Source organism: Myodes glareolus, chromosome 2 (assembly GCF_982192425.1).
Source record: "Myodes glareolus chromosome 2, mMyoGla1.1, whole genome shotgun sequence".
NCBI lineage: Eukaryota > Metazoa > Chordata > Mammalia > Rodentia > Cricetidae > Myodes > Myodes glareolus.
In genome coordinates this window covers 135,864,909-135,888,686 of record NC_142027.1, presented here as the reverse complement: position 1 = coordinate 135,888,686, position 23,778 = coordinate 135,864,909, and the positions used below count along the sequence as shown (strand labels likewise).

General features: G+C 46.8%; 1 protein-coding gene across 7 annotated transcripts in view; it reads left to right on the top strand.

The window, feature by feature from the left end:
- The window catches only part of Med13l (mediator complex subunit 13L), a 227,010-nt gene that overhangs the window by 191,870 nt on the left and 11,362 nt on the right, over nt 1–23,778 (top strand). For 4 of the 7 annotated variants that reach the window (XM_085681246.2, XM_085681234.2, XM_048422642.3 and 1 more), the window contains 13 exons: nt 940–1,039; nt 5,924–6,144; nt 6,435–6,640; nt 9,905–10,842; nt 14,208–14,387; nt 14,827–15,050; nt 16,765–16,957; nt 17,579–17,996; nt 18,751–18,970; nt 19,934–20,122; nt 20,607–20,830; nt 20,941–21,110; nt 23,605–23,763. In XM_085681246.2, coding sequence (XP_085537372.1) covers nt 940–1,039; nt 5,924–6,144; nt 6,435–6,640; nt 9,905–10,842; nt 14,208–14,387; nt 14,827–15,050; nt 16,765–16,957; nt 17,579–17,996; nt 18,751–18,970; nt 19,934–20,122; nt 20,607–20,830; nt 20,941–21,110; nt 23,605–23,763 — 3,442 coding nt within the window. The remainder of the gene's footprint in view (nt 1–939; nt 1,040–5,923; nt 6,145–6,434; nt 6,641–9,904; nt 10,843–14,207; nt 14,388–14,826; nt 15,051–16,764; nt 16,958–17,578; nt 17,997–18,750; nt 18,971–19,933; nt 20,123–20,606; nt 20,831–20,940; nt 21,111–23,604; nt 23,764–23,778) is intronic. The other 3 variants (XM_085681237.2, XM_085681241.2, XM_085681240.2) reach the window with 3 other exon arrangements.

The following is a 23,778-nucleotide window of genomic DNA, read 5'->3' as shown; positions in this document are numbered from 1 at the left end:
AGTGATGCCCACCTCTGGTGATGGTGAGAGTAAAGCATTGAGGGAAAATGAATCAAGTCAGCCAAGGGGAAGGAGCAGGAAGGACAGGTCAGAGAACGCGGCTGGTAGTGCCGGAGCTCTCTGCTCTGGACATGTCATACTCCGCTCCCGTACAAGCTCTAGTCCCTGTTGGCTTAATGAAGAGACGGGTCTTTGGGGAAGATACTTTAAGCAATTTTAAACACAAAGGAGAGTGAACATTTTCAATCATATTTTTATTTCTTTGAAAGAAGACTTTCCTTTTAGATTTTAACTCTAGCGTTTGTTTGATATAACTAGTTTATCTAGTGAGTAGAGGTGGACAGCTGCTGGCTGGAATGTGTTTGGATATTATTCTACATTCAATTGTTTATTAAGTAAGTGTAAGTAAAAGGCGTTCTATATGTAAGATCTTTTTTTTTATTTATTTTATTGGGTGTACTTTATTTTGTGACCAGCCCATTTGAGTTCTTAAAGGTGATATTTCCTAGTAAGGAAGTCACCTTGTTCTCAATAACTGAGCAGTTGTCTGTGCAATTAGAGATTCTTGGATGGAGCAGCCTTTGTGATAATGGAGGTCATCTGTTAAGTGGGAATGGCAGATCAGAAAGCGATAGCCTTGGGGAGCAGGGACCAGTGTTTGAGCTGCCTCCTCCCACAGCTGGTCACTGTTGGACACTGCTGGGCAGCTACTGTATTGGCAAAGGTGCACTGGTCCCCACCATCGCCGAGAGCCTGTACAGTCTGCTCACCAGGTCCCAGCAAACAGACTCAATTGCTCTCTCTTTCTGAGAAGCCTAAGTGTGTCCCTGGCTTTGCTGCCTGCAGGTATTCTAGGAGCTGTGTGAGGATGTACTGCTTTGTTCTGAAGGGTCAGTAGTTGAGCACTCAAGCCCCCTAACAGTTCAACTCTGTTCTCAGGCTGTGTCCCCTGCGCTGCGCTCATCCAAGATGCCTACTGTTGGGACTGAGGAGCGGCCCCCTGGGAAGGACGGAAGAGCTGCTGGCCCTTACCCACCAAGTAGGTGCAGGTGCCTGAGATGACATGATTGTCACTAAGAAATAAAACATCAGAAGAAGTTAGAGCCTCTGAGAAGGCAAGAAGCTGATGAGAGACGGAAACCGTCCTCATTTGAAGTCACGCTGTTTTGTTTTCAGACTAAGAAGGGAGTCACAGTTTATAGGGCAGGGAAACCTGTTGGAGTTGCTTGTCTAGTAGGTCACAAACTGCACGCTTAATTTCAGAGCTTGGCACTGTGAGAATTTACAGAAAACATTTCAGCTTTCAAAAATGTAATTGACTTGTGGATAATGAGTTTGTCAGGATTTGTTGTACTGTCTTCTGTTTCCGTCTGCGGCAGTTGATGGTAGGGCCATGCACACAAAGGGCAGTGTGTGTGCAATCCCTGCCTGAGGGAAGCATGGGCCTGCAGAAAGGAGAAAGTCTCGTGCAGACACATCGTTGCAGATCACCTTCTGCTCATCTGCTTCAGCTGCTAATGAGAACAAATTGAGGGGAAAACCACCATGTCACAGGGCGAGTCAAAAAATTTTATGAACCTATAAATGTAGTGTTGATTTACTCAAATGTAGAAGTGGGACATGTGCAGAGATTGGATTTTGACAGTTTAAGTAGATCCATAGCTTTTTAAAACAGCAGAGCTTTCTCCAGCATGACATGGACAGAGATGAATAGTAATAGCTAGCCCTTGCTGTAGATTTTTTTTAATTAAACTTCTTTCTTTCTTTCTTTCTTTCTTTCTTTCTTTCTTTCTTTCTTTCTTTCTTTCTTTCTATTTTTTACTCTGAACTGTAGAGTTTTACCAATATGGAATTTCATATAAATTACATATGTAATTTATATGAATTATAAAATAGGTAGGTCAGGTGAGGAGTTTGCATTGCTAAACCAGTTATTCTTCGCCATGTCTTTGCGTGAGGCACACAGCAGGAGACAGTGCAGTGTCTGAAGATGTAGCCCAGGCTCTCCACTCACTGCCACCCTCCTGTAGTGTCATGGCTAGACTATGTGCTAGTGCTTTACTTTTATTTAAAAGGTGATTATTCTAGAAACAGTGGATTCAGAATCTGATGCTAAAGTACAGGTTGTAAAAATGAGTTAAAACGTAGCATAGAAGTAAAGAGCCAGAAAGATCCAGGACAAGACATGCGTGAGTCTGTCCTGGTGGAGCAGCAGACACAGCACGGACACAGCACGGACACACAGGGTTCCCCCTCAGCAGTGGCCGTGCAGACAGTGTGGTGTGTCCGTCTCTGTCCAGCTTTCCTGACTGCTGGGAAGCTGGGAAATACAGTGTCCCCAGGGACACCTCCCAGCAGAGTACAAAGAAGGTGAAGCCAGGGCCACATTTGTGTATCTACTTAGGACATCCCATGGAAGTAATTTTGTTAATGAATTTCTACTGAGGTTAATGTGTCAGTTGTCATTTTAAATGTAACCAAGTATGAAAAGTCTTTGAACACTTGCTTGGGGACTCTCTGGAATTTTACACATACAGCTTGTCTCGGTTTTGTTCTGTTCTTTCTGAATGCCCAGTAACCACTTTTGACTAGTACATACAGGTGGAAGAAGATCCATTATTACTAATTTGTGTATGTAACAATGAAGGATTGATACACTGGACAGACCAGTTATCTATGAATTTCTTTGAAACCATCTTTTTGAAGAATGAGTCTTAAAGAAGGCAAAAAATGAGTTAGACCATTTAGTTCAATTCTTGAGGAGTACTTATTGTAGATTGGCTTCTGCTCCTTGCTCTGAGGCAGAGGGATCCTAAGAAAGAAACCAGTGGTTTGGGGTGAAGTAGGGCGTGCAGGACAGCTGGGAGGAAGGGCAGGGCATGGCCCCCTCCAGTCCTTCATATAGTTGTCCATTCTTTTTTCTAGGAACAGCATTGTGCCAGCCAATTGTCTGTATGGAGGCCTGGCCTTTGTTTCTCTGACTTTCTACTTTCTCCCCTGGGCCTGCTCTTAGAACATGTGTCTTGGCTGTGTTTTCATTGTTGTGAAGCCCTAGTTGGGAGGTGTACACTAGCATACTGACCTCACTCACATGTGTTGAGGTGCATGTGGTGAAGTGCCTGCTTGGCACTGTGTTTTCTCTCATTAGTGTGCAGTGTGGGTGGGGACGAGGGTAGTCTCCCTTAGGAGTTCTGATGGTAAGAATGGTGGAGAGTGCTTCGTGAAGTGCGCCCAATGGCAGATGAAATTGTATCTTCCCTTTGTGAAAATGCGCAGGGTGCTGGAGGCTTTGAAAGCATAGGGCTGTGGCTTTATTAGGTAGCGTTAGTAAGACAGATGGCTTCAGCAGAAATAAACTTACCAGATTTCTTACAGGAAATTTAAAACAGAACTATTTATTTATGTATCTTAACTTTTAATAAGATTTTGTTTTTATTATTTTTAGTTGTTTATGTGTGTACCCACTTGAGTACAGGTGCACTTGGAGGCCAGAGATACTAGATCCCCTGGAGCTGAAATTGCAGACAGTTAAATTCCCATGTGGGTGCTGGGAACCGAACCTGGGTGTTGTAGGGGACCGCTCGTTTATTCCTGGCTGCTTAGCCCCAAAATAATCACACGGAAACTATACTATTTAAATCACTGCTTGGCCCATTAGCTCTAGCTTCTTATTTGCTAACTCTTACATCTTAATTACCTATCTCCATTAATCTGTGCATCACCACAAGGTCGTGGCCTACCAGCAAAGTTTCAGCATGTCTGTCTACAGCAGCGACTCCATGGCTTCTCCCTGACTCTGCCTCCTTTCTCCCAGCATTCGGTTTAGTTTTCCCTGCCTAGCTCTGTTCCTCTATAGCTCTGCTATAGGCCGAAAGCAGTTTCTTTACTCATTAACCAATAAAAGAAACACATAGACAGAAGGACCTCCCACACCCACCACCTGGGTCCTCTCCAAGAGCAGCCACTGAACCATCACTCCAACTTCTGTAATTTTGATTGTTTGTTTGTTTAGAGGGTCTCATTATGTAGCCCTGGCTGCTTGGGAATTTGCTATGTAGATCAGAATGACCTTAAACTCAGAGATTTGCCAGCCCCTGCCTCCTGAGGCCTCAGCAGTGCTAGGATTAAAGGCTTTGCCATCATTAAGTTTTAAAGTTAGTACACAGGGTAATAAACTCCGTTATGGAAACATACACATGTTGTTCTACTTTTTCTTGTTCAACTTTCCCTTATAGCCCTTCCCATTCATCCTGCCCTCCTCACTGGACCCCCTGTCTCCTCAAATGGAGACTCCTCCAAACCCATTTTTGGGGGTCGGGTAAAATCATTTACCATAGTCAGAAACTTTATGTTTTGACTCTTAAGAGAAGTATGCTTTAATCTTGGAGCTCTTGCTCTTTGGCTTGGGGAAAAATTAAAGGTATTGGGTACATTTATTGAGTTAGCCTTAACCCTACATTAATCTTCCCCTTTGTTGAAATAAAATGTATTGATTTGATTAGAGGCCTTTCTCCTGCTTTAGGTTAGTAACTTGTATATAACGTTTCCAGTAGTTGGTCTTGCAGCCCTCCCTAGTTGTAAACATTTTTAAGTTCCTTTCAAGTGGGGATTGTTAAGATAAGAAGGTACCTTGGCCATAAACTTTGGGAAGTTTCTTTTTTCCTCCCTGTAGCAGGTACCATACCAAATCCTATGTAAATTCTATGATAGACAGCAAGTAGAGTTAAAAGCTCTGATGGGTAGCTCACCTGTGACCCCTGCTCTAGGGTATCTGCTTTTTTGCCTCCATGTAGTAAAACTATTGGAAGCTCTCTTGTCCCAATGGAAAGCAAGCAAGCCTGTTAACACTTACACATCTATAAAAAAGTGTGTGTGTGTGTGTGTCTCTGTGTGTGTCTGTGTGTGTGGTGGAGGGTGGGCAACTCACACATCTAAGGGAGACTTGAGGCTAGTTGGTGGGCGAGGCCCTGAGGGAGGATGTGTCTCATCCATAGTTGAACTGTCTGGGGAGTGTGGATCCAGCTCTGCCAGATGCTGCACCCAGGTCATAGTCAAGTTCACTGTTCCATGTTAATTCCTGCTTAAGGGCTAAGTGCCAAATACTAACTTAGTTAAATGTTGGGACTTTAAGAATGACAATGGCAGAGGAAATGGGGACATCAAAAGTGATAACAAAATCACCAACTCCCAGTTCTAAATACAAGACACCACCTAGTGGCCATGATTTGTAAGCACATTTTTAATGTATTAGGCACAGCTTACTTTGGGGAAGCAGAACCTTACTTAACCAAGCCCATTAGTGAACTGTTGTGGATACACTGAAGACAGTGGGGAGTGTGTGCTATGAGTCACTCCTTCCCTGCTGGGGACCGAGTCCAAGGATGTGCAGAAGTTCGGGAAGCACTGACAGTAAACTGCTTTCTGACTCCTCAGTACCCTTAAACTGTGTGCCCTGCCCAGTATCTTTCGAGACTGGGTAGTATTCTATAATTCTAACCGTAAAGCTGTACTCTCAGTCCAGAATGACAGTGCGGAGTCGTTTTCCCGGAAGAGCAGGACTGTGGGTCCAGTAACACCAAACCCCCATCCTGGCTCTAAATATTTTTTTTATTTTCTGTAATATTTCATGAACAATTAAAAACAAAGAGTTTTTCTAATATAGCCAAATTGCTTCCACTTTATGCTTAACTTGTCTCCTCCGGGTTTTTCAGAGAATCAGTTACTGAGAAAAGCTGTGTACTTTGCAGGCCTTGTTCTCTTCTTCGGCATTACACCATGTCATACAGCACTGGCAAGTGTGGATGCCGAAGGGGGGCTGTGTCTTGACATTCCATTAGCCTTGTGTGGGCACCAGCTGTGCCTGCTGCATGTCTGAGTTTTAAGCAGTCTTGCTGTTAAGATGCACTTGTAATTTTGTTTTTAGCAGTTGCAGACTTGCAAAGGATGTTCCCTACCCCTCCATCGTTGGAGCAGCATCCTGCGTTTTCTCCTGTGATGAATTATAAAGATGGAGTAAGTTCAGAGACAGTGACTTCATTGGGCATGATGGAGAGTCCTGTGGTCAGTATGGTGCCCACACACCTCACAGAGTTCAGGATGGAAGTGGAAGATGGCTTAGGAAGTCCCAAGCCAGAGGAGATAAAGGTAATAACCAGTGTATTAACTTCCCACATACTGGGTGATTTCCAGCTGCCTCCAACACGACTTTGAGAGCAGTGCTCTCCGTGCACACACAGGTCCCTTAGCACTCTGAACCTGCAGCAGGCGACCAGCCTCAGGAACGGTGTTGGCATTAGATTGTTATTTTTGATTTATCTCTGTAGAGAACTATTGAATGACAGTAGGTTCTGTGCCCATTTTTTTATGAAGAACTGAGCAACTGTGGCTGGTTTCAGGTTGTCATCATTAACACCAACCCCGCTTTGTTGTCCCAGGACTTTTCGTATGTGCACAAAGTGCCACAGTTCCAGCCTTTTGTGGGGTCCTCCATGTTTGCTCCACTGAAGACGCTGCCAAGCCATTGCCTGCTGCCTCTGAAGACACCCGATGCCTGTCTGTTCCGACCTTCGTGGGCAGTTCCTCCTAAAATGGAACAGCTGCCCATGCCCCCTGCAGCCGCTTCCATTAGAGACGGTTACAAGTATGTGTGGGACTCTGCCGGTCACTGTATCTGAATGCTACCACCTCACCATTTCTAAGTACTTGTTACAGGGCCATAGCTTACCCTTTGAGACTGGCTTCTGGTCATTCCTGTCATTTGAGCATGTTGTCTTATGTGGGAAAATGTGTGTTTATTTTTAAATGAAATTTCCTATAGATAGACAAACTTAGATTATTTCAGAGAGCTACATTTAATGCTAAGATGGTGTTTGCCATAGAATTGGCACTTAAAGTTACTTATATTTGGTGGTGGTAGAAGGGGCTTTGATTTGTAAGGTAATGATTTCAATGTGATACTTTAAAATTAGGTAAAGCAGCAACAGATTGAAGTGTGATTTGGGGAAAATAATAAAGGGAGACATTTATGGTGACGTAGAGAAAGTAGTGTTTGTGTCAGCAATGCAGGCTCTGCTTTCTCTGAAAATAGATAACTTCTTAATCAGAGAAAGCAAAAAGTATACAAATGCTAGTGTGAGTCTGGGCCAAGTGGCCCTGTGGACACATGAACAGGTAGGTGAGTGCTGCTTGCCTGCTTGATCTCACTGCAGGGGGTGTAGAGATGATTGAACTCCAGCACATGCCTTTCTCGGGGCAGTTGTCAGTCAGTGAGACTGAATTAAGTCTGACTTAGTATACATTGTCGTCTTTTACAGTGTTAGCAGCTCTTCAGTGATAAGCCTTAGTAGCCAGATTTGTGGTTTAGGACTCATCTGTAGGTTACAGGTGTAATTCAGTGACAGACCAAATGAGGAACTGGGATAGAAATGTAATAGAAGGACTCTGGACTTGGAAACCAGAGCCACCTTGCCATATGACAGTCCTGGCTTTTGAAAAGTCTATGTGTGGCCGTAAGGAACCCCTGTATCCGAATCTTCTACTCTTTAAAATGGGATTGTTCTGCCCTGACTCTACTCAGAACTTCGGAAAAGCTCCAGTAGCTGATAGCTGTGTACTGCAGAGGGGAACTGTGAAGCTGCCCTGTGAGTGCCTCGTCGGGGCTGCTGCCATGCTCCAGTTGGGCTCTAGCTTCTTAATGAAGTCTGGAGCACCAGAGGCACTCAGGCACGTTTGGGCCCCAGTGGTCGTTTATGACATCAGGAGCCACTCAGCACTTTAAACTAGCCTGTGCTCACAGGTTCCCAGGATGAGAGCTGATAGTTTTCAGTCTGGGTTATCATTGCCACCCATTGTGTGTGTCTTCTGCAGCCAGAGGTGAGACCAGCAGCGTGGCAGAGCACTGTCATTGAAGGGGGGTGCTTTGTAGCCACACAGTCTAATGGTGTAGCTGTGGTTGGTGAATTATTTGTTACGCTTCATTCGAATCTAGACCTGGGGTCTAGGAGTTGCTTTACTGAGCAGCTCTAACTGTCTCGTTCCTACTTTGCTCTCCAGTGTCTACCACCCTGGGCTCGCTTGTTGCACTCAGTACACGTGCTGACACTTGCTTCAGGTCCGCTCTCTGCTGACTGCCCCACTTGTCACGTGGGTGGGTATCAGTCCATTCCGACAGGGAAGAATGAGGCTGCTGAGTAAGGAGTACTTGCTGTCTAGGGAACAATTGGATTATTTAGGTTTTCAGTTAGCAGTCATGGTTTCTTTTTGATCCAAGCATGTAGAATCATTTTGTTGAACAGGAAAACTTAAAAGGAGCCTGATGAGTGTGTAGATGTTAGTTTCCTGCACTATTCAATTTCTACACCCGTTTTTGTCTGTGCCCACTTAAGCCTGTGTGCCAGGCTTCCATACTGCCTGATTGAGATACCCAGGCCAGTGGTGAAGGTTCTGAAAGATTACAGGGGATGACTTGTGTAAGTGAATGGATGTGTAGCTCACTCGGGAGCAGATTGTAAGCATTGGGTCCTTGTGTCCAAAACAGTCATTACAATTGAAAACTTGCTGTCCCTGATGCTTTGCAAGTGCAGAGTGGGCTTGTCTGTTGTCTCCGGATCCGTGGATGTTGAGGATGTGTTCTCTAGTGGTAGACCATCTAAACGCTTCAGACGTGGCCTTGTTTTCTGCCTACCTGCTCTCCCCAAGCCACTGCTTATGAGATAAAACAGTCCTGTCCATCTCTGGAAAGAGAGTGATTGTATGTAATACGTAACATTGAAAGATGAAGAGATTGAAAGGGAACCCAGGAAATCTCTCTGTGCCTGGGACCAGAGTCTGTACACTTTCCAGTGAGTGCTGAGTGGCACTAAACTCTGCAGACAGGCACAGCAGCCACACAGTGCTGGGAACAGACAGACCTGGCTAGGGCTGCCTTCTCCCAAGTAGGAGAACAGCTCATTTGAATATATATTTAGTCACAGCTACTGCAGTATCCTTACAGAATGATAGCCTCAGAGAGAAGTGCGCAGGCAGGGTCTCGGTTTCAAAAATGACAAAGATGAAGTTAGAAGTCTATGCAAACACCAACCTGCACCATTCCAGCCAGTCTAGCCTGCACTCCCATGCAGTGTTCGTCCTCACAGCACTTCACACGACTTTCTCCATGCCCACTCTCACGTTTTCTTATAAGACTGTAAGTTTCCCTAGCAGCATGAATTATGTGGAAAGGAAGTACCGTGTGTGTGTGTGTGTGTGTGTGTGTGTGTGTGTGTGTGTGTGTGTGTGTTCGTTCATGTGTGTTCATGCTCTTGCTTTTGTCACTCCTCTCCTCTTCCTTCCCTCTTTTCCTCCTTTTTCTTCTGTTTTTGAAGAGGAAAATGCACTTCCAGATGCTCAGTGCAGGGCTGTGTGTAGTGATACTTTGTTTGTGTTTTAACAAATAAAGCTTGCCTAAAGATGGAAGTACAGAGCTAAACCACTAGAGGCCCGGCGGTGGTGACTCCCCACGCCTTTAATCCCAGTACTAGGAAGCTGGAGACAGGAAGGGATACGGCTGGATGGAGAAAGGAATATAAGGTGGGAGGAGACAGGAGCTCAGATGCAGTCTGAGGTTTGGTGGAGACAGTTACAGTCTAAGGGTGCAGTGTGAAGCAGTCAGAAGATGCAGGCTGAGGGTAGGATCACATTTTTGGTCTGAGGATTCGGTAAGGGTAAAAGCTCCGGCTGACTGCATTGCTTCTCTGATCTCTCAGCCTTTACCCTCTACTATCTGACTTCGGGTTTTTATTAAGAACAGTTAGAATTCACACTACAGCGGTGGAGTGAGAGGCTGTGCAGAGCCATAAGGTAGGGTGTGCAGGGCCTGGCTTCTGTGACCACTGCCCTTTCTCACACTACTTTGTGTCTGTTGCAGTAATGTGCCTAGTGTCGGGAGCCTTGCAGATCCAGACTATCTGAACACACCACAGATGAACACTCCTGTGACGTTGAACAGCACCGCCCCTGCCAGCAACAGTGGGGCTGGAGTCCTCCCATCTCCAGCTACCCCACGATTCTCTGTCCCCACACCACGAACGCCCAGGACTCCAAGAACTCCCAGAGGTGGGGGCACTGCTAGTGGCCAAGGGTCTGTGAAATACGACAGCACTGATCAGGGGTCACCAGCCTCCACCCCCTCTACCACAAGACCCCTTAACTCTGTGGAGCCTGCTACCATGCAGCCAATTCCTGAGGCCCACAGTCTGTATGTCACCCTGATCCTGTCAGACTCCGTGATGAACGTCTTCAAGGACAGGAACTTTGACAGCTGTTGCATCTGTGCCTGCAACATGAACATTAAAGGGGCGGATGTCGGGCTGTACATCCCCGACTCCTCCAAGGAGGACCAGTACCGATGCACCTGTGGCTTTAGTGCGATCGTGAACCGTAAACTTGGTTACAATTCAGGGCTCTTCCTTGAAGATGAGTTGGATATTTTTGGGAAGAATTCTGATATTGGCCAAGCTGCAGAGAGGCGCTTAATGATGTGTCAGTCCGCCTTTCTTCCTCAGATGGAGGGAGCCCGAAAAGCCCCAGAGCCCCCTGTAAGCCTCCTCCTCCTCCTCCAGAATCAGCACACGCAACCCTTCGCTTCTCTCAGCTTCCTGGATTACATCTCCTCAAACAGTCGGCACACACTGCCCTGTGTGAGCTGGACTTACGACCGGGTGCAGGCAGATAACAACGATTACTGGACAGAGTGCTTCAATGCGCTGGAGCAGGGGAGGCAGTATGTGGATAATCCCACCGGTGGGAAGGTGGACGAGGCTCTGGTGAGAAGTGCCACCGTACACTGTTGGCCTCACAGCAATGGTAGGTATGCCAGAGTGCAAATTTGTGTAGGAAGTTAACTTAGTACAAATAATATTTAAAAGTTCTCTTTAGTATATCACAAAAATGTAAGGTTAAGACCTAAGGGGCTGGAAGTGAGGGGTATGTTGATTTCCTTTATGCCGAAGGGGTGAGGGTGTCTTCTCCTGAAGCTTTTGGAGAGAAGTAATTGCCTCCTGAAACTTTTCTGTTAAATCATTAAATCACAAACAGGCAGCGCGTGTCGGCAACTTGTGACTGCTAAATGTCAAAGTGCCCAAGTATGTAAACTGATGGTCAGCAGTCCTGCCTCCTGATGCCAGTGAGTGACTGCTGGGTCGTCTGCCGTGGTGGCTTTTCCTTACTTTCTCCTTCGGATTTCTTGGTGGGGGTACATCTTTTGGGACAGCAACCACATCTGTTTTACTATAGTTACTGGGTCACATCCCTGGCAGGGGCTTGTGCTATTTAAAAGTGCAATTAGTCTACTGTTCAGCTTCATGATAGAAGCCCGCGGTTCAGTCCCCAGCACTGTGGGCAGAAGGAGAACTATCCCCAGTTGACAAGTTTTTGGAATTGAGCTTTACAAATGCACCACCTCTACTCTGTGACAGACACGTGGGGCATGAAATGGTGACCTAGAGAGGAGGCCATCTGCCTTCATGGACTTTGTAATCTGTTGGAAAAGTGGACATTGCATATTAAATAACCACACAGGAAACATGAGCAGAGCCTCTCCCCAACCCCGTAGGGACATCAGGACTCCACTTGAAGAGGCAGCAGCCATTACATTGAGGTTTCACAGTGGCACTGAGGTCTGTGAAGCTTGTGTTCCAGAGGGAACTGAAAGGAGGTGAGAAGTCAGGGCCGCAATGAGGTGAGGCTTTATCCAGAGAGCAAGAAAGATAATTGGTCATGAAGATATTTTTTAAAAGATAACAAAAGTCTGCATTCTGACAGTAATGTCAGATAAGGATAAAAAAAATCAAGGACAGACCTGGGAAAACCAGTAGATTGGGGCTACAGAGATATCTCGGTGGTTAGCAGCTTATATTCAGACTTGGGGGAGGGAAAAGCAGGAAGATCTCTGTGAATTTTAGGTCAGTCTAGTCTACAAAGCAAGTTCCAGGCTAGCCAGGGCTATATAGTGAGACACTGCCTCAGAAAAGTGGTGAGAGGGAGAGCCTGTGCTCCCCTAGTAAAGGGCCTGAATTCAGTTCTTAGCACCCACATAAAGGTACCCACAAATGCCTATAACTTTAGCTTTAGCTCCAGGGAATCTGATGCCCTCATCCACCCCCTCTGGGCACCTACCCTCTTTAACTGGTACCCACATATAGATACACATGTATGCACGTAATAAATCTTTTTTTCAATTAGATTTATATGTATGCACGTTTTGCCTGCATGTTTATCTGTGCACCATGTCCATGCCTGGTGCTCACAGAGGTCAGAAGAGGATGCTGGATCCCCTGGAGCTGTAGTTACAGACAACTGAGAGCCACATGTCATTACTGGGACTTGAGTCCCAGTCCTCTGCAAGAACAAATGCCCTTAAGTTCTGAGCCATCTCTTCAGCCCAACTTTAAAATAGTTTAATAAAAGAAATAGTTACAGAAAAAAAGAAAAAGTAAATAATAACTTGCTTTAGGAAAAAAGTAGGCACATTTCAGAGCTGTGTGGGGTGTAGTATAGGACAAACAGCGTGGGCAGGTGTTCATGAGGGTTCCAGGAGTTGGACGCTGAAAGAGGGCCAGCCTGGGGAAAGCAGCCATGAATGCAGCTTTAAGAAGTCCTTGTGAGCAGTCTGGGTGGAAGTGTCAGGACTTGGTGCTGAAGTCCAGAAGGCCGGGGTTGGCCCGTGGTGATGACTGGAACCGGGTGCACAGGAGCCCAGGTCAGTGGGCAGAGTGTGTCTGGAGAGACGTGGGGGTGGGAGCCAACCAGCAGTCCAAAATGTGACTGGTGATACCACAGTGATGAACTGCGGCCTCTGAGCACAGTGGAGCAGAGGGAGGGGGTAACTGTCAGTGTTGTAGGAGTGAGGGACATAGCTGTCTCCTACATACAAACTCACAAGAGGGCAGAGAGCAGTGAAATGGGGACACGTGCGTCTGGGAAGGGGAGAGGCAAGGCTTGCTTCCTGGAAATGGAGCCCCAAGAGCTCTCATTTTTATAACTACCTGCCTTCAGACTCATTGGCCCTGGCCTGTTAGGCCCTCAATTAATATCTACTGAATGAATTTAAGAAGTAGAGATCCGAGGTGCTGGGTGATAAACAGGGGTGAGGTGGAATAGGGTGAGGATAAGGGTGCCTGTCCATACCGTGGCCACAGGGCCTTGGATCAGCAGTGGCCTTCTGTGGGAGAAATTGCCTTTCTTACCGCGGAGCAAGTCTGGGATGCTAGAATGATTCAGAGTAGCCAGTTTGCTGCAGATGAGTGAGGCAGAGACAGACTTGGAGAAAATGATGCCTTGGACTGGGTCTTCTCAAAACAGGAGACACGTGTGCTCCTGTGGCCTTGAATCTGGGCTGCTCCTGGCTACTCATTGCCCACTTTTGGTGGAGGCTCCCATGCAGGAAGTGCTTCCCTTTACCGTGAGTGAAAGAGAAACAAGTGTAAAGTTGAAGGCGATTAATGCTGCTTTGGTCTCGAACAGATCACCAGCAAGCAGAAGTCCTGAGGCACTGCTGCTACTTGACTGGACTTGGCTCTAGCAAGCTATGGCTGTGCCAGCTCACAAGGCTCTCGCCTCTGCTTTGCCAGATCTTTCAGCTTTTAGGAAACACTGGGTATTCATGTTTATTTATGAAATTTTCTAGATTTATTTATTCCAAAATTAAGAAACCAAACAAAACTCTGGATGACCAGTGTGAAGCCGCAAACACACAGATAAAAGCCCTAAAACTAAATGAGAGCCTCTGGTCTCTAATTTAGTTGGTAACTACATCTTAGATTACTGCCCAGCCTCTTTTTTAATCAGCCAGAGGGCAGCATGTGGGCCCTGCCCTTTGGAGTCACAGGCTGCCCTTTCCAAGACTGAGGAAGGTTGTGGATCCTTCTCTGGCGCAGAAGCATCAGCCACACCCACGTTGTGCACATAGCTGTGCATTGCTCTGGGCTCAGGACCTTCACATTCTAGACTGAAAGCACTCACGGTGACTGTCAGTGAAAGGGTGCTTCTCTCAGGCAGTGAGCGTTGCCATCCTGCCTGTCTGTACGCAGATGTCCTGTGGGTGCGGTGGCAAAGGTCCTTTCTCTTTACGCATTCGGTGATTTATAAGGAAATTTTACAAGGTTGTCAGGGCGTAGGAGGGAGAGTGCCACCCTTCCATCCTTGTTCTTTGTTCTTCTCTCCTCCCACAGTGCTGGATACAAGCATGCTCTCATCCCAGGATGTGGTACGCATGCTGCTGTCCCTGCAGCCCTTTCTACAGGATGCTATCCAGAAGAAGCGCACAGGCAGGACCTGGGAGAACATCCAGCATGTTCAGGGACCGCTCACCTGGCAGCAGTTCCATAAGATGGCAGGACGTGGAACCTACGGTGAGTCTTGACTTCTCCTAATTTCCTTTATGCTTCTATGCGCTGGTTGTTGCAAGACCTGGCCTCCCTGGTCATGTGGACCTCTCCTCAGTCACACTTAGGTTCTCTAAAGGAATTTCTACCTCAGCCACAGTGCCTGCCCATCTGGCCTTGTGTGCTTGCTCTGCCTCCTGCTCTCTGGCAAGAACCCCACGCTGTGCTGAAGCTCACTGAAGCAGTGCTGCCTGCAGAGTAAACCTGGCTTACTGCCTTCTGCTCTGCTCTCCTTGGAGCTTTCTAAGATGTTCTGACTCTTGTGAAGCTCTTCATTGGAGCCCATTTAGTGGGCTGATTGCAGGAGCACCTCAGCTCATGGAAAAGGCCCCATCACTCCAGCATACCATCAGAACATCAGGGACTGCCACACTGCCTAGTATCCTAAATAGCAATGTCATTCCAGGTTCAGAAGAGTCTCCTGAGCCCCTGCCCATCCCCACTCTGCTGGTGGGCTACGACAAGGAATTCCTGACCATCTCACCCTTCTCCTTGCCCTTCTGGGAGAGGCTGCTCTTGGAGCCTTATGGGGGCCATCGTGATGTTGCTTATATTGTGGTGTGTCCAGAAAATGAGGCCTTGCTCGAAGGAGCCAAAACTTTCTTCAGGGACTTGAGTGCTGTATATGAGGTGAGCAAGTTATGGTGGCGACCTCCTTGATGTGAGGCCCGCATCTGGCTGTAACTGAAGGAATGAACTTGGAGGTAGATTTCAAAGAGCGTTTGTAAGTAGGAATGAAATGTAGAGTTGAACTGTTGTTTTCTGTCTTTGTTTTGCTTTCTGGAAGAGCATCGCTTCCCCCAGGCTTTGTTTTTACTAGCTTGAGAAGGCCAGCCTCACCACACACCTAAAATCCCATCCAAGTTCCAGTTGCCAGCTCGGAGTCAGCGGGCACATGTTGACTGGGGAGGAAGGGCTTTAAACACAGGAGGCATACACACGCTTTGTGCTTATATTTTAGCTCTGAGAATTCCTGAGAGTAGAACCAAAACATTTACCTTGAAAATGTCTGAACTTCTGTTGAGTTTATTACTATATTTATCCTAATACTAATTTTTTATATCAATTAAAAATATAGTAACCCTATTAATATGAAACCCAGGAACATAGTTTTGCATCTTTAGTATATAAATTACTTTAGTTCTGAAATTTGACTTCTGGATCTTGGAATGGCAGGTACATGTATGTTTTCTGCTAAAGTGCAAATGCCCTGTGTCTGTAGTCCCAGTGTCTATGTGTTGGCAGCATGAAATGAAACCAGTATTTTCTAAAGTGCTTAGAATGCTGGCAAGCACCTGTGAGCACTGGGGAAGTGTTCATAAATAAGATCCCCAGCTGACTTCACATGTATTCTAGAGCTTGATTCACTGTCTTTAAGTGTCTTGGTGAACATGGACTAGTGGTGAACAGGAGATGCTAGCTTACAGTGCATTGGTATCGGTTAACACACGGAAGAAGTCCTTGGATATATCACCTTTGACCCTTGCCTCGGTCTGTGGGTATAAAGCACTATTAAGTCAGAATTAAGCTATCACAAATAGCTCAGATGACCCTCCAGCCGATTCCAAAGTTTGCAGTTCGCTGGGTCTGTTCATCTGTTTAGGTGTGCCACTGCTGCTCTTGAGGAGCCTGCAGACAGGAGTCTGTTCCTGCTCGTGGAGGGGTGCTCTGGGCAGGTTGGACTGCTCAGCTCCCCTAGTCTGCCTTCTGTTGCTGTGATAAAACACTGACCAAAAGCAACACAGGGAGGAAAGGGTTTATTTCAGCTTACAGGTTACAGTCCATCCTTGAGGGAAGTCAGGGCAGAAACCAAGAGGCAGGAAGCGAAGCAGATAGCAATGAGGAATGGTGTTTGCTGGTTCACTTTCTCTGGCTTGCTCAACTGCATTTTTATGCAACCTCCACAGTAAGTTTGGCCCTCACAAATCCGTCATTAATCAAGAAAATGCCCCACAGGGCAATCTGATGGAGGTAGTTCTTCTATTGAGATTCCCCCTTCCCAGACATGTCTAGGTTTGTGTCCAAACTAACCAGCACGGTGAGCTTTCTCCACCTCAGCAGCTCTGATAAGGGATACAGTGCAGCCAAGTAGAAAACTCACAGCTGATTCTGTGAAATCTCTCCTCCCATGAGTGTCCTGGAGAGAGGCATCTCCACTCTGACTCTTAGACAGCGCCAGCATGCATGTGCTGCAGCAGCTCTGCCTAGTTAGAGGATCCCACCGGGACTGGAAGGACAGAGCAGTGTCAGGGGACAAGATGTCTGCCGGGGAAGGCCAGCTGCTATTGCTGGTTTGCTTGCATGAAAGGTGGCTGTTGTCAGTGACCGTCCTGTGTGCTTCCAGATGTGTCGGCTGGGGCAGCACAAGCCCATCTGCAAAGTGCTCCGCGACGGGATCATGCGCGTGGGGAAGACTGTGGCCCAGAAGCTGACGGAGGAGCTTGTGAGCGAGTGGTTTAACCAGCCTTGGAGCAGTGAGGAGAATGACAATCATTCCAGACTCAAACTGTATGCTCAAGTTTGCCGCCATCACCTAGGTAAATGGGAAGTGGTGGTGAGATAAAGTAGGGCAGTTCTTCCCTTCCCCACTCCCGCAGGTCCAGCCATCTGTTCCTTGGCTCTTGAAGTTTGGTGTGTTCTGGGTAGGGTCTCTCTGTCCAGCCCTGGCCCACCTAGAACTTGCGATATAGGCCTGCCTCTGCCTTCTGAGTGCTGGCGCCAAAGCCTGGGCCACCATGCCTGGCTAAATCCTGGTTTTTATGTGGTGTGTATTCTTTAGAGTTGCCTACTGGGGTTATATGTGATTATAGCCATTTGGACAACTGCAGCATTACTTGGTATTAGCTGCTTAAACTTGAAGAAAACCTTCAGAGCTTGTGAAACTGTATATCCATACAGCACTGTATGACTGTGGAGCACATATCCATGGAGCACTGTGTGACTGTGGGGTGCATATCTGTGGGGCACATGCACAGCTACGAGGTCCAGTTCTTAGTGACATCAGAGACTTGTTATGAGTGATTTCTTTTCTGTCTTTTCCAATAAGCCAAGTTTAGCCATGTGCAAGCATAGAAGTTTATATTCAAATGTGATGGCAGTATTCATGGTATTCAGTGTGACACTACTGAGGGTCACTAATCATTTTTGTCTTCTTCCAGCACCTTATTTAGCCACTCTGCAGCTCGACAGTGGCCTGCTGATGCCACCTAAGCACCACAGTCCACCAGCAGAAGCACAGGGACAAGCCACGCCTGGGAATACTGGGTCTTTACCTTCAAATTCAGGCTCAGTAGCACCCCCAGCGGGCAGTGCATTCAACCCCACCTCCAGCAGCTCTGCAAACCCTGCAGCAAGTAGTTCATCTGCCTCCTCTGGGCTTCCAGGCTCCTCGACTGCCTCTGCTCCAGGCATCCCTCAGATGAGCACTACCTCTTCTTCAGGATTCAGTGGTGGCATTGGAGGGCAGAACCCCAGTGCGGGGGGCAGCTCCACAGATCGACCTCCGGGGAATGTGGCTTGCGGAGACAGTGAGCCTGGGCAGAGCTCTGCCCAGCTTTCGCAGGATGGACAAGACAGGTATGTTCTTTCTCACCAACCGAGACACCTCCCTCTACCTCCATCCCTCACACACATACTTCAAGAGTCTCAAAATCGAGTAGAATGCTACTTTCATTCTTGCTAATTAAAAGTGACACATGTTGATCTGTGGGTACATTAAGAGCTGGAACTTTTTTTTTCTCGAGACAGGGTTTCTCTGTGTAGCTCTGGCTGTCCTGGAACTTGCTGTGTAGATCAGTCTGGCCTTGAACTCACAGAGATCCCCACCACTGCCTCCTGTGTGCTGGGATTAAAAGTGTGCACCAGCACCGCTCGGCATGCTGAAACTTCTAATTAACATGCTTATTATTGAGTTCACTAGCTCGTATTGTTATAAAAACTTTTATGTGCAACATTAACACAGAAAAAGAAGTAGAAGAAGAAAGCTCCCATTTTAGAGTAACACCGGACTCAGTACACCTGCTCTGAAGTGCTCGGGATCAGACAAGTTTGAAGAGTTTTGAGTTTGGGGATATAGATCTGCTAGCTGCATCCCTCACCTGAAAATCCAAACCCCGGCTCTAAAAGATTCCGGGCATCACAGCAGCTGTTTGTTTTTGTGCTGCTGTTTCCCATCTCGTCTTGAAGATGTTGGACCTGATTGTAACCCCCCCACCCCCACCGTTGTATTGAATCTGAAATCGCTGCCTGGGGAGTCAGTGTGCTCTGGAATTGATTTGTTTGATGGAGTTTGTCTTTGCTGAGAGCCTCACACCTGTCTCTCTCCCTCCAGTGTTACAGAGCGGGAGAGGATTGGAGTCCCCACAGAGCCCGACTCTGCAGACAGCCATGCCTACCCCCCAGCTGTGGTCATTTACATGGTGGACCCCTTCACCTACACTGCAGAGGAAGACTCCAGCTCCGGAAACTTCTGGCTGTTGAGCTTGATGCGCTGCTACACAGAGATGCTGGATCACTTACCCGAGCACATGAGAAGCTCGTTCATTCTCCAGGTTGCTGTCCACGACTTGTCCTCTATGCTGCTGTTTCTGTGAGACAGAATTCTCAGTCCTCTGAGTTCCAAGTTACCAGCCTAGACAGGAACTGTGCTCCTTCAGGGCCGTCTTTTGGATTCAGTTATCGTTTCCATCCTCGTGTGTTTCTGCCCCTTGTCTCAGCCTCATCAGCACAGTGTCAGGGTTCTCTTTCTGGTTAACACATGACTGTGGGCCGGTACCACATAACCCAGCGTATGTTACATGTTTGGCCCTTCTCGTATAGGTCAGCATTTCATGTGCACTCCCTGTTTCCACTGGTGTAAGCGAAGCCTGGTAAACATGCTGGTGCATTGTTTTACATTCTAAGTAATGTTTAAAAGTGGATGCTTAAATGTGGATGCCGATGAATGTCACTTTCCAAAAAGCTTGTTCTTGTTTCTCAGCAGTGAGTGAGCATGCCTATCTCCCTGTACCTTGGCTAGCTTTAAAATGAAGTGATTTTTAAATTTTTTTGTACAACTGAAATGGCTCATCATTTTATTGAAAGCTGTCCTGTAGGATGGAAGGATTTAGGTTAAAGTGAATAGAGAAGATTGCTGATAGTTTTTCATTGTCTCAGTCTGAGTTCCAAATGATTAGATACTATTGCCGCATACTGTGTCAGATACTCTACAAATGGGGCATACATTAAGATGCAGGTTTGAAATGAAGTATGAGGGCCATGGGACAGGAGGTTGAGAATTTGTACCCACAGTGGGGCAGAACAGTTCTCAAGGGAACCGGCATATTGGTACTACCCTTCCCAAATGACTGGTGGACATTTATTTCACTGGGAGGAATTAGAATATAATCATATTTGACATCTCCATGGTACAGAATTAAGGGTCCCTCTCCCTCTCTAGCCATAAACCCATGCGTCTCCTCTTCCAGCTGTCTGCCTTGTGGGGTTTTGAACTGACTGTTGCTTGCATCTTGTAGATTGTGCCTTGCCAGTACATGCTGCAGACAATGAAGGATGAACATGTTTTCTATATTCAATACTTGAAATCCATGGCGTTTTCAGTGTACTGCCAGTGCAGGCGGCCTCTGCCTACACAGATCCACATTAAATCCCTCACGGGCTTTGGACCTGCAGCCAGCATTGAGATGACCCTCAAGAACCCGGAGGTGAGTTTTGGAGGCAGAGCCATTTTCTGCTGCAGTATGAACCAGAGCACCTCTCCCACCTCCCAGCCTAGAGCCATGGCTCTGTATCTTGTGAATCCCTCAAGTTTGCTGCCTGTGACTCCAGACCCTCCTGGGGCTGTATCTGATGGATCTCACTGTGACTTCAGTTTATACTTTCCTAGTGCCTGTTGACGTTGGGCAAGCTTACTTTCTAATGTAGTAGGTTTTTAAATCAAACATTGATGGCTTATAACGTTTACTAGACAGTTGTAGTAGACATGAGCAATAGTCATGAATTTGATTAATACTTTGCTGCCTGTGTCATCAGTGCTAGCTGTGTGGTCAGTCCTGGAGAGAGGGTGGAGCGAGGGAGCCGCCTTTTATCATTACTCCTTGATTTCTTCCCTCGTTGCTGCTCTGGGTTTTATTGTAAATGCTGTCTCGGTAGGCCTTGTGCTGATACTGAACTTGGTTCTTATTTCAGCGGCCCAGCCCAATCCAGCTTTATTCCCCTCCCTTTATATTGGCCCCAATCAAAGACAAGCAGTCAGAGCCAGGAGAGACTTTTGGTGAGGCGACCCAGAAATACAACGTCCTCTTTGTGGGCTACTGTCTGTCTCATGACCAGCGCTGGCTCTTGGCATCCTGCACTGACCTCCATGGGGAGTTACTGGAGACCTGTGTTGTAAACATTGCTTTACCAAGCAGGTGAGAAGCCTTGCTACTTGTGTTCACTCTGTTAGCTATGTGGGGATGGCATGGATGTGTGCTTCAGAAACGAACCGTGTGCCTTACTGAGTGACAGCTGATTTGTGTAGGACCCTTCCTGTTTCTCTCTCTTTCAGGTCACGGAAGAGTAAAGTGTCTGCGCGTAAGATTGGGCTGCAGAAGTTATGGGAATGGTGCCTGGGGATTGTCCAGATGACATCTCTGCCCTGGAGAGTGGTCATTGGCCGCTTGGGGCGTCTTGGCCATGGGGAGCTTAAAGGTGAGAAGTCCCTGAAGCAGGTGCAGGCACAGAGGAGACTCACCTGATGATGGTAGCTGAGCAAAGCAGGCCTTAAAGTTGCCCCGAAGACCGACTGAGATGACAATGATTGTTTTATATAGAAGGGAGAAACCAGGGGTTTAAAAGCTTCTCTATAGGCCCCATTACTTACGTAAATAATATTTGAAATGTAAAATAGGAAACATGTTTCATTAGTACAAAATGATAGTTTAATTTTAATAATATTGTATATTAATACAGTAAAAAGAATAAGACTATCAGAGAGTATAGGTCATAGGTAAGAATACCCTTTAGGGCTGGAGAGATGGCTCAGTGTGTCAAAGGCTTGCTGTGTAAGTGTGAGGGCCCAAATTGGTTCTCCAGCATGTTCCTTACATGTGGGTGCAGCTTCTGACATTGCTAGGAGACACAGTCTCACCACAGACTCTCCAGTCCTCTGACTCTTACAAGTTTTCCACCCCTTCTTCCAATGTTCCCTGAGCCATAGGTGCGAGAATCGTTTTTGCAGACTAAAACTTCACCAGTATTACTGCCTTAACATTAGCTAAGCAAGGACAACAGCAGTAGACGTGCTGAAGTCATTGGGGAAGAAACAGGACGCCTCAGCCATACACAGAGAACCACAGTCAACCCAAGGATAGTGGAAATGGGAGAAATAGTCTTCCCCGGGGAAGAGCACACAAATTGACTGTCCACTACCAAATGGTCAGCTCAGAAAACACACATATGAGTAGTGTTGTACAGACAGAGCAGATTATATTAGAATTAATATGTATATAGTGCACACAGATGTGTGTAACAACAACTAAAAATAAAAAGAGCATGGATTTGAGAGAGCAAGGAGGCATATATGGAAGGGTTTAGAGGAAAGAGAAGGAAGGGAAAATAATTATTATAATATCAAAAAATAGAGTTGATTGAAGAAGACATGTATCACAAAGTAGTCTGTGATTACCAGAGCAGAGTGGGCAGTGTCCTGGCCAAGTGCCTCAGAGAACAATTTCTTTTTGCAAAGCAAGTGAGCATTTTGCAGCTCTTCAGTTTTGCCATTATGAACAACTATAAGACAGATACCCACATGAATGGCTTTCTGTGAACAGAATTCTATTTACAAAAACAAGTGGTAGCAGGGTTTGCCCCAGACTGTAGTTCATACCAGCCCCTGTGTTAGAGTGTGTACACTGTTTGACTACAGGAAGAGCAGTCAGGTACCATGGAATCCCTGGAATTAAACCAGAGAGAGAGAGACAGAGCCCACGAAGCTGCTGCTGCTAAGGCAGGTCTGCACTCGGGGTTTCAGCAGACGTGTGCACAGACACTGCAGTTTGTGCAGGTTGTTGGAGGTGGGGAGGGAGGGGGCGTGTCTTCAAGTCACATTTGATATTGTGAACTGGGAGAAAATGGTGCCTTTTCAGTTTTTAAGCAGCAGAATGAGTCTGGTGTCTGTAGCCTGGAGGTTGATACACTAGGGGATTCTACCCTTCATTTCTGTCTGATTGCTCCTCTTCCTCCTGGGTCTGCCTCTTAGTCAGTCTTCTTTCTTAAAGGCTTTCAGCTGTTCATAACCCTTGGGAGGGGGGAATAATAGAAAAGAAGCAGGGGATGGACATGTTGTCTGCTGCTTGGCATGTTAGAAAATGATTAAGACCCTCTCCGTGAGATTGTGGGAAGGCGCATACTCTCCTTCCTCGCCCCTTAACGGGGAGAGCTTGAGTGTGGCTATAGGAACCATGATGGACAGAGGAAGTGCATAGTCCCCTCCCTGCGACCTGAGGCTCCTCCTTTGGGGACCATGGTCTGAGTGCGGTCACACGGAAGCTTCCAGGTGACCTTAGTGTCTGCTGTTTAGTTGCCAGCGCTTGCCAGGCCTGTCTGGAGCCTACCATTTTACACATTTTCTTCATGTTCTCAGCCACTGTTCTCTCTCCCACTTAGCGTGAATTTCATTAGAAATATAAAGTCCCTGCACTCTCCCGGGAGGACAACTGTGACTGCAGAGATACCTGTGCTGAGCACTGTGTGCTCAGAGGAGTGCCCTGTGACAGCAAACACTGTGCAGGACTCAGCAGTGCTTAGACACAGTGCTTCTATGTAGGGCAGCGGGCGGGTACCAGAGGGAAGTGCTGATGGGATAGTGAAAGAATCAGACCCTGAGAAAAAGAGTGACTAGCACAGGCTAGCCCAGTCAAGAGAGACCTCAGCATTCAAAGCATTTTAGAACTTAAATCTGCCAGGGTCTGTTGTAGGCCCTCAAAGGGTACTCTCAACAGGATGGCAGCCTCCAGAGAATAGGCCTTCGTTTCTGCTTAACACAATAAGGTAGAAGCCAGGTAATAAAGGAGGACACTAAATGGAAAACTCCACTCCCTTTAGGGCTGGGTCACAACAGTGAGATTTCCAATCAGGATTGACCAATGTCTAAAACACCACCATATGAACTTCTAAAGACTGTGTTTATAATCTCTGACTTCAGACTGGAGTATCCTCCTTGGAGAATGTTCGCTACAGACAATCAGCAAACAGCTCAAGGATGTGTGCCGGATGTGTGGGATCTCCGCCGCAGACTCTCCTTCTATCCTTAGTGCCTGCCTGGTTGCCATGGAGCCCCAGGGGTCCTTTGTTGTGATGCCAGGTAAATGGTCTCTTG